At 43.2% G+C, this 10,964-nt stretch overlaps 1 protein-coding gene across 1 annotated transcript; it reads right to left on the reverse strand.

Moving 5' to 3' along the window:
- Positions 1-5,703: 5,703 nt before the first annotated feature.
- On the reverse strand, positions 5,704-7,573 carry RPS23 (ribosomal protein S23). The gene is made up of 4 exons (XM_035310656.1): positions 7,424-7,573; positions 7,021-7,180; positions 6,300-6,420; positions 5,704-5,900 (listed from the first exon to the last, which is right to left on the reverse strand). Exons 1-4 carry the CDS (start codon positions 7,425-7,427, stop codon positions 5,754-5,756), a joined length of 432 nt encoding a protein of 143 aa, XP_035166547.1. The 5' UTR covers positions 7,428-7,573; the 3' UTR covers positions 5,704-5,753.
- Positions 7,574-10,964: the final 3,391 nt, after the last annotated feature.

Raw genomic sequence — 10,964 nt, forward strand, 5'->3', positions numbered from 1 at the left:
AACTTTAGAAAGCCAAGCTAATACAAAGGCATGCTAAGAGAGTAGCCCTGAAGAGAGGAACCTCGGACTGAGTGCTCAGGAAGAGTTTGGATGGTGTTACACCTGTTATCTTTATGTCCTGGTTTGCATTAAAGTCTTAAAAGTGCCAGAAGGAAACTTTCACTTACCCACTTGAGTGTTTGTTGTGACTGTCACCTACTGAAGATGAATTTCAGCGTCAAGTGAGAGAAGAGTTTACTGCTGTGTTTGAAAAGAGTGATTTTACAGAATCTCACCTTGAACACCTTCTTTGTCCTCCAGTCTGTTAGAAAACAGCATGTTTTCCTGTAGTATTATTTTGCAATAATGTTGTTAGCAGAGCAGACTGGAGGAAGTAGCCCCATCTAAAGAGACAAGGACGCATTCTTCTCTGTAGCTCTGCTGGGTTCAGCACCCCTGTGCTAAAAACCAGAGGCCAGGTGGAGGGAGGTGGTGTTCAGGTGCTTGTTTCCCCCCCATGTTACTGCCTGGAATGAGACTGTAGATAGAGAAGGATGACAGTAAACAGATTTTCACCAGCAGTCATCTGCATCACCAGAGACAATCTCTGGTACTGGGTCTGTCTGTTGGAATACATCACCTTACAGAGACCTGACAATTTTTGCTTCTGCTGAGCAAGTGCCGCAGTTGATGCCACTCCATTTCAGGGGCAGGCAGAGCACTGAGCCCAAAGCGTGGGCTGAGCACGGGCGGAAAAAGGTTTGGCAAACTTCAGAAACCAGCTAATCCTTCTGTCCTTTACACCTGATCCAGGTCAAAACCCAGAATTGTGGTGGCTTCCAGGCAAGCCTTACTTGGCCAAATGTTGATTTTCCTGGGTTTGTAAGGTTTGTTCTCCTGCATACAGCAGTCGGGTATCATTGGCTTTGTATGGTTAACCAAGTGCTTCAATATTTACACACGTTTGCTAATGAAGAAGAAACAGGGACTGCTGCCTCTATCACACAAGCTCACCATTGATCTCTGCAGGCTGCCTTCTGTTTCAGAGGGTTTGGTTGAATAACATAGTTTCAACATTTTTATATTAGGCTTCAAACCACTTTACTAGTGACTTGGTGATGAGGTTTGTTTTGGGTCTTTTTCCTTTGATTTCTTTTCTACAGCATCCAGACAATGCTGGGTAATGCAATCCTGGGTAGTGGCAGAACCCACAGACATATCCTAGAAGAATCCTGGTGCCCAAGTGCTGACCAGACATTATTTGCTACCATGTTTTTGAAACAAATGACAAAAATTGCAACTCAAAATGTGCAATTAGCTTTAATGTCTTCATGCTTTACTTCTTCTGTTCCCAGTTCATTTTCTCACTTCTTACAATGAATAATATCCATCCATCTTAGTAACACACCACAAGAAGCTAAAAAAATCTCCTTAATTTAACCAAACCTGTACAGTGTGCATATGCCTGATGGAGTAATCTGCGTTCTTACCCATGTTTCTGATCTAACAAGATTTATGGTGAATTTACTAGATAAGCTCTTGCATTACTATATGCACCTATCCCCCATTTGGGTACACAACGGCAATAACGCAGTGAGTGTCCCACTTTTCTAGCGAGAACTCACTGAATCAGTTAAAAGCTAAATTTACCATTTTGAAGACTTGCTTTGTCAAAGTGCACATAAACAACTTTTTGGTTAGCACCTTTCATGCCTCAGCTTTTTCGTACTCATAGCAACATCTAGTGGCAACTTTACCTCACGACAATGCCCTCGTGTCAAACTGGTCTAGCTGCACTTACCACCAGGTAAACCTTCATCTCTACTGCCAGACTGACTTCAGAATTTCAACCACACATTCTTCACAGTCCTCTTTGCTGGCTGCAGCATCCAGGCACTATCACAGAAAGCCAGTCAGGTATTTTTTGCTAAGCAAGAAAAGCAAATCAAAATAAAAAGGAAGAGACTCGGTAGAGTAACAAAACCAAAGCTGCTGCTTTACTTAGGTGAGGTAATGTAGCTCTTGTAGAAACTGACCTGGCATCCTAGCGCCAGCAGTTGTGCAGAACAACATCGGCATACACCGGAGCGTGATTTCTAAATTCAGCTAGCTGACTGGGACCTGCCTCTTCACTAGGAACTGCTTGTCTGCTCTGCAAGCTGTGAATCACAGCCCTGAGTTCAATGGTTGGGTCTGCTAGCTTCCAATCATGCTGTAATCAAGGATCGCCTGAAAAAACTTAGTCATGTTTTAGCTGTTTTGCAAATAATCATGTATCTGATTTCTCTTGCGTGTACCTACAGTTGGTTTGGTGCATGTCATTAGTAAATACAACTGTACTACTGGCAGCCAATTCCTTCAGACTTGGCTGTCTCTTTACATTGTTCCACTGCTAGATTAAGGCTAGATTTGAGGCTTCACTGTAGGATATGCATGTAGCTCAGCTCTGGTTATTGCATATATATTCCATGTTTCACGGAAGTGTTACACAGAGCCACAGCAGGCACGTGGTAAGGTTGTATCTGGAATTTCTGGGCAAACAATAGCACAGCTGAAGTTATTGTGCATAAACAGTAACTGTGATTCAGTGAAGCTGTAAGAAATATTGGGCAGATGTAGAAGGTCCCCCGAAATTCATCCATATAACGTTTTGGGTGAAAGAAGAATGCATCCAGAACACACCTAGGGTTATGAGAAAGAATAAAAATGCCAGCATTTAGCTCTCTGTTATCCAAGTAAAGAGAAGGGTTGGCAAACAACACAGTAAATAAAAGTGGTGGTAGTGGGTACCCTGCAGAGATGCTGGGGATAGCTGGTGGCGTGGCCCATCCAAGCTCTTCACTTTGGCTCCGTGTGCTGAAATACAGTTACCGGTGCTGTGCATTTACACTGTGCCTTAGAGTAGTCTGGTGGAAGTCCAAAAAACCTCTTACCTCTTCTCTATCTGTTTCACAGTAGAAAAAATTCTGCTGTCTCTTCCCCAACTCCTCATGGCCCTGGTCATCTCAACATCTGTCTTCTCCACACCCAAGACCACTTTGCCTCTACAGCTGGGACTCTGAAACTCTTAAGGGCATTTAAGTCAGGTCGCAACAAAGGGGTGGAATTCTGGAATCAGACAGCAGCTTCTCCAAAGTTCCCCATAAAGTTGGGAAGGGGTGCAAGACAAAAGGTTTCATTATGACCACGGTTACAGCAGTTCCAAGGGTAAGGGAAGTCAGCACTGCTTCTGGGCCTGACCTGAGCAAGGCAGGGAATCCAAATCTCACAAGCTCCCAGATGACAACTACAAAACAATTAGTGGCAGAGATCCTCACTCTGTTCTTAAATTTTATTTCCCTTTCATATAAATTAGCGAATACTAATTGAAGCAGAGACTTTTAGATGAACACACAGAAGAACCGTGATTATAATGAGGGAATTAACACTCTGGCCAAATGAATATTTTCATTTTTTGTTGCATAAGTAAGCCCTAATGTGGAACAAAGGACCCAGTGCTCCACTATAAGCTTTGTGAAAAATGTACTTTCAAGGAGCCAAACTCAAGGTAAAATATCGGAGTGCAGGTATTGACAGCATGGAAGATCGGGCAGTGGTTTAGACGCTGATTCAGAGAGACATTCTTGGCCTCATCTATATCCTATTCTACAATTCTCTGTTATATTAGCATCCATACTTTAATATTGAAAAATAGGACAATACAGAGAGAAAAAAGATTGAAAATATGAAGTGATGAAAAACTTCAGTTTTTGAAGTAATTTGACAGTGGCGTAGAGATCTCTGAGAAGTCCAACAAAAAATCCCAACTACTTAGAAGTTTTAATATGTAGCATAGAAAAGCAAAAAATCTTACTCAAAGACACATTTAAGTCAGTAGAACAGTTAAGTATTAACAGATAACAGCTGGGATTCGCTAAAAAAAGAGAAGTCCTCAAATCAGCAGGACTTGAAGTCAAACTAGATGGACTTGCACTTAACATGAAAGCAACTGGGTGAAGTTTGGCGGGTTGAGGATGAGTGAGATGAGATTAGATGAATGATTTCATAATCCCTTCAGTACCTAAATCTGATGAGTTGTGCCAGGAGCCCTTACCTGTCTTCACACTAGAAACTAGAATTTCTGTCATTATTTGACTATTATGAATAAACACCATTGTCAACATTTGCAGTGACAATTCTCAATTTTGGAAGGCTGTTTACCAAAATATATGTTAAAATACAATTTCTCCTCCCAGCTTTCTTGCCTGAGATGTTGTAATTCTCAATTAATTTAAGTCCCAGAGAAACCTATGTTTTTTTTGGCCTGACCTAGCAATAACAAATATTAATTCCAGTTCTTATGGAAAGAATTTTGTGTCTGACATGATGATTGAAGATAAAATTCCAGGTACACTCGACAGGAGTTTATTTCTTCTAAAAAAGACTGAGCCTATAATAATTATTAGTATTGTGCAGTACTTATTATAAAGTTCATACAAACTTTCTCAAGTAGTATCTATGCTTTGGCCTCGAAAAAGTTATCAGAGACCTCAGCTACTGAGAATTGCAGGAAAAAGTCCAATTACCAGGTACTTCTAAAGTACGATTGATCTTTCTTCATAGAGATTAGTGATATTTTATAAAATAGGAATTAACTCTCAGGAAAAAAAGTGCTAAATGATTCGTAAAAGGACACAGTGGCTCTAACAAAGACATATGTAAATCTAGTCTTGCTGCTGTTGTAAAATCACTATTTTTTGTCAGAAGACTTCATATTCTATCACTACTTGCTCTACTAACACCAAATGAGAAATTCCCTCTCCATAACTTTTTAAAACCCACAAGGTGTTGACCAAGGGAAACAGGAAAACAATTTTACTTTGTAACGCAGCACACTTACCTCCCAACCCATTCCACTGGAGAAGCCATCCCTAATGACTGGCACTTGATTCATGATACAGCTTCATTACAATCGCGATGGCTGTGAGACCAAAGGAGCTAACCCACCACAACACATCGTATCTCAGCTCAGGCAAGGAGTTTCAGAATCTGTAGTATCAGCTCTGACACAACTAGAAACTGCAGCTGGCAGACACCACCTTTGCTTGGCACACGTGTACTCATCAGCTCTGTATTGGACCACGTGTGTCAGGATCACACGCCACTTGCCTTTTTGATACTCTTACAGACCTCCAACCCCAGATGATGTCTAGGCTGTGGAACAAAAACTGGAGACATTTTCTTTCTTCTATAATGCAGCCTACATCTTTAGGCCAGACCCCCAGACAGTTGCATGCCATAGTCAGACCCAAGCTTCAGAATCTGTACATGCCTGCACACGTAGCAGCATTAACTCAAAAATTTTATTTAATGGGGCCACCTTCATGACAGCCTTAGAAAGGGACAAAGGCCTCAGAGGCGTCTATCAACCCACCCTGACAGCAGGACAGTTACTGCTCTAGTCTTTCAGCTCAAGAAGCCTTCATGAAGGTGCTAGCAATTGGGGGTGGTCCAGAGCCCCGAACACACACACTTTCATTCTATGAAGTAAATCTCTGAAGTTCTTGTCGAACAGCTGTCTCAGCTCTTCCAGAGAAGAGTAAATTTGGAAGTGCAAGTTGTTATTGAGTTCACCCCCACTGACCATAGAGATGCTCTGGCTTTCTCGTAATTTAACAGCAAAGCATTTATTACTTGCAAATACCACACTAAAAAAATGTAAACCTTAAATAATAAGCAGAGAAGTTTTTCCAATCAAAAAAATTTATTGTTATTCTTGGCAAGTTAACTTCAGTTTATGATCGGGGTCTCTCTTTCTTGCCCTTGTACAAGGCCAAAAGAGAAACGTTGGCTACTTTGACAACCTTGAAGCGAACTCCAGGAATGTCACCAACAGCATGACCCTTCCGACCGAAACCAGCAACCAGCACTTCATCGTTTTCCTGCAATGAAAAACCATGCAGTTACAAAGCTATAAACACTTAGCCTGCGCATGCTTCTGAGCTAATGTGCATTAAATTTCAGCCACAGCAAAGACTTTGTAAGTAAAGGCTGGAAATACTGATGGGTATTGACAAGTATACAGACTATTATCACCTTCAGTGTTTTGAGGGGAAATTTAAGCCAAGACTTCATTTAGCTTGCAGCAAGAGTGCTGAGAACTGGCTTTGCTAACGGATTAGCAAAGCAGATTGCAGACTGGAAATACAAAAACATCTCTGGTGTTTGTCTCCCTCTGCAGCTACATTAATATAGTTCAGAATGACATGAATCCTTGCCTAACCATCCCCTGTATCTGTCAATATACAACTTTACAGGTTAGATTCTTGAGAACTGCTCACCTCAATGAAGTTCAGGCAACCATCGTTAGGAACGAAGGCTGTTATTTTTTTGCCATTCTTGATCAGTTGGACTCTTACGCATTTCCTGATGGCAGAGTTGGGCTGTTTAGCTTCTACTCCACTGAAACCGAAGCACATGAAAATACATTAAAATTGATGACCATCAGATACATGTTATACCACAAAATTAATCTGTAGCTTTGCAATAAGTTCAAGCTTCATTTTGGAGCAAAAAGCTTTTAATCATCTGCTTAGAGGTGTATAATACCTAAAAACTTAATTAGGTCCTAAGTTGAGTAAAAACTCAATCTCCTAGAAATATCAGCAAATAAAGGTCTGGAAAAGAGTCCTGGCAGCATCCTAAGAAAGCTTTCAAGTTCATAAGACAAGTGATGTTTGAGGCCTGCTGACCATTTTGAACAGGCACACACATACAATTCCCCTCTTGTCCAAAAAAAAAATAATCAAGGAAACCCTAAATTAAATTATTTAGTTGATAAATAGAGCTATTTTCCCCGTTACATATAAGCAGAATATAATAAAAAATTGATAGGTGTACGAGAAAATTTTTAGCAGCCATTACCACTCAGAAAAATAAAGCATGTTTTCAACGTGGTGCATCCAAGCAATGAACTGAAATTTGGCGTCCCAACGACAAAATAAGTTTGTAAAATATAAGAAATGCAGTAAGCGGGAGCCGGTTCCCCCCCAAAACACCCACACTTTCTCCAGGACGATGCCCTTGGCGTGCGAGGCGCCGCCGAAGGGGTTGGCCTTCAGCGCCGTGCCCAGGTGCGCCTTCTTGTACTGCTTGTCGTGCCACTTCTGGTCGCGGCGGTGGCTGCGCAGCTTCCTGGCGGTGCGGAGCCCACGGCACTTCCCTGCGGAATGAAACCAGAGAGAGCTGAGGAGGGGGACGGGGCCTTGCCACTCCCGGCCCCACGCGCCACGAAATGGCGGCGCCGCCGCCGCTCGACCCCGGCGGCCCGCAGCCGGCTGCGAGCCCGCGGGGCAGCGCAGGGGGGACGCCGCAGGCTTCCCCCTTCCTCCCCCTGCCGACCGTCGACCGCCTCAGCCCGAGCCCCCCTGCCCCTCGCGGCCTGCGCCGGCCCCGCCGCGCTCACCCATCCTTCCTCCGCGGCTGCCGAGCGCAAAAGGAAGCGGCTCCCCCGCGCCGCGCCGCCTACACCCGCCCGCGAGGCCCCCGCGGGCTGCCCGCGCCGCGCCTGACTGCGGGGCCGGCAGCTGCCGCCCGGCACCGCTGAGGCGGCCGCGTGTGGGGGCCTGACGGGGAGTCAGGCGGGCTGCCCCCGCCTGGCGGCGCCGCGTAATGGCGGCGTGAGGGGCGGGTGGGGGAGGGGAGTTGTGAAAACGAGAGGTTTTAACGTAAAAAATGGTCAGAATGTGGCCTTGTGCGTGCACCTGCCGCTTCTCAGGCATCCCGCTGCCCAAATTTAAAGCTCGCAAACGTCCCAGTTGGGGATCGCTGCGAACGGGCGGTCGTTACACCCAAGTGTTCTTCATTAACACAACCCCTGTTTACAACTAAAATAGAAAATGTCTGTTTTCCGTGTCCTTTCACATTCAGTCTGCACTGACTTTTAAAAATGCAACAGAATCCTGCAATGGTTTTCCTTGTACTTTTACATTCAATCTGCACAGATTTTAAAAAATTAAAAACAACAAAATACTGCAATAGTTTAATGGTTTCAGGGGCAAACAGGCTACCACTAAAACAAAACAAAACAAAACAAAAAAACAAAAACAAACAACAACAACAAAAAAAACAATCTTTAGAAAGTGCGGTTCTACTTTGGAAAATGCAGCCCAGATTTGGTAGCTGTAAGAATTGGGAAATAAAAGTTGCAAAAATGTTACAACCTCGCTTTAGGAGCGTTAAGATTTAAAAGCTGACTAGGAAGGAAATTGATGAATAAATAAAATTGAATGTAAGGAAACAAACTGGTACTTGGTGTACAAATATTCACTAATTCATGTTAAGAACTATGAAAGATGCAGTTTTAGATGATGACACCATAGGTTTTCCCCTTTCTTTTAAAACTTCTGTAGACTTTGGGATAGTTAGGACAGTTTTTGGTCATTTGGCCATGTATCTTCAAGTTTTGCTTGTTTGATCCAAACCCGAAGATAAATGCTCGGGTGTACTTTGAATGTTTGTGCAGGTGTGGTTAGTAGTATGCAGATTATATATTTGTATATAAAAAGCATTCATTGTGAAACAGGCATTCAAAAATGATCAAGTTACAGTGTCCATTAGTACACTGGCTTGCACAAAGGGAATTTATGATCTTGGTCTATACTCGCTTAGGATATTGGTCTCTCCTTTTTGCCCTCGCACCAGGCCAACGGGATGCTCTGACAGTGGTGAAGTGAGCTCCAGGAGTGCCACCAAAACGCGACCCATCGGTCTGCAGCCAGACACCAGTGCTCCATCATTTTCCGAGCACGAAGCAGCTGCCAGGTTGCTGAAAACTGCTGTCAGGTTTCCGGGAAACAACGATGAGGCCGAGCAAGGGTGACTACACCCCCAGTCTGCCATGCTGTTACCATCCACATGGCTTGGGTTGGCATCTGCTCCGGCACCTCGAGCTTGCTGTTTCACACACCTCTCTGAGGCTTGGAGCTCCATCATCAACCTTTTCTCCAGAGATGTTACTGGGGAACCCAAGCTCGCAGGGGTTGGGGGGAGACTACAACTCTTGTTGTCTCCTGCACCAGCGCTGCAGGTTTGGGCCTGGAGGGCTGCAGCCCAACAGCTTGCGGCTCTGCCACATCAGTGGCAACAAGTTCACAAACAACTGCTGGGCGTCAAGCAAACAAAATAGGCACTATGACATTGCTGGGGGAGTGGGGTTGTACAAATTTTGGGACCTCCTTTCACCGTGATGGATCGTCATTGTAACAGGCTGAGCTGTTTGCTATTCTCAGCAGGTCTGCCAGTCTCCATCCCTAGAGACCAACTGCAGCAGGGACACCGCTCTCTGTGGAGATATCTTGGGGTAGGGTGGGATCCTTTGAAGGGTGATAGGCATAGAAGGGAGGCAAGAAGAGGTCTGTGTGGTAACATTTTTTCAGCATCACAGCCTGAGCCTGTGTGGTATAGATGAAGGCTGAAAAGCCTGTGGGCAAATTATTTAGCTAAAGAGGTTATTCTGCTGGATCTGAGACAAGCTTTTTCCATGTTTTAAGACTAGTTTTATGTCCATGCTTACACTGCGTTTCAGGGGTCAGTCTGTTGTGACTATACTTGAGCCAGAGATTAAGACTGCATGTCTTAAAGTAAAAAACCTGGAATCATGGGGTAACTGCCAGTATCTCGTACAGGGACTTATACCTCATGCTTTGTTTGAGGCATATTACTGTAAAAAGCTGCTCTGTTCATGGTGACCTAATATGTCATCTGAAGGTAAACTGTGTTGAAAATAAATTGTGTCATTGTTGGCCTGAGGAGATGCTCTCCAAAAAGATAAATTATCCTAGTTTAAAATTATGTCTGTGGTCTCATTCATTGCATGCGTACATCATCACTGCAGCATCAGGCAGAGCAGCTGTCATTTCTAGGCCTCCATCAACATTTATGTAATCATCCTCTTTGACAGAGGGCTTTGCTGGACTGTGGTGACACCTTTGGGGATGTGTGGAAAGCTGGGAATACTGATTGGTTTACCTGCCAGTCTCTGTGATTCTTTCCTTCACAAACCTCACAAAACTGTGAACCCTTGCACTGAATATAATTGCCAGCTGCTTTCTTAACTACCTGTTCTGTAAGTTAGAGCAAATAAATAAATAAATAAATAAATAAATAAATAAATAAAAAGGCCAGATAAAAACAAAAACAACCTCTTCAAACAAACAAACAAACAAAAACGAGCAAACAAACAAAAACCACAGGGAGATCTTCTCTGTCTTCTCCTTGGCTGATATATGTTTTTCAGCAGAAATGTTTGAACTACCATCATGCTAAGAAATTAACCAAGTGATAGGTGTTTTATCATCACAGGAGAGGCTTTGCATGAAGAGTAATCCCCAGCAGAAAAGTAGTGCCAGATGGGGAAATCGTGATGATAAACAGCAGTTTAATCTTTCTTGAAGTATTAGCCACTTTCAGCCTACCATAGCTCATCTTAGAAGATGTAAACAGAACTGTTAACTTGTTGTTGGGTTTGTCCTTCAGGAAGTTCATTAGATGCATTTGTGGTGTTCGATGTAAACTTGTGTGTTCCATAAAACAGAATTTGGTCTTTGCCCATGATCCTTTGTTCACTCTTTGCCAGCTTTGTATTTATAGGTAGCTGAAGTGTAAGGTTTGGCTGATCAGGCTTTGCTGGCATGTTTGATTTCAACATAAAGCAGGCATATGGACACGGTGATTTGTCAACCAAAGCTCATCTAATCATGTCCTTGATAAGACTACTGCATACAAGGCTCAATTGTAAAGATTTCTTTGTAAACTTTGTAGAAATGTCATTGCAGAGTTGGATGTTTCACCATAATTCTTCACCCAAATGAAATAAGTGCTTATGATGACTTCTTTGCTTTCAGTAAATCTCATTGCTTTTTAGATACCACGTATATTCAGATACCACGTCTATTTATTCTTGAAGCTCACAAAAGAAACATTTTTAACAATTGGATCAAATGCTT

This window comes from Oxyura jamaicensis, chromosome Z (assembly GCF_011077185.1).
Source record: "Oxyura jamaicensis isolate SHBP4307 breed ruddy duck chromosome Z, BPBGC_Ojam_1.0, whole genome shotgun sequence".
NCBI classification, from domain to species: Eukaryota; Metazoa; Chordata; class Aves; order Anseriformes; family Anatidae; genus Oxyura; species Oxyura jamaicensis.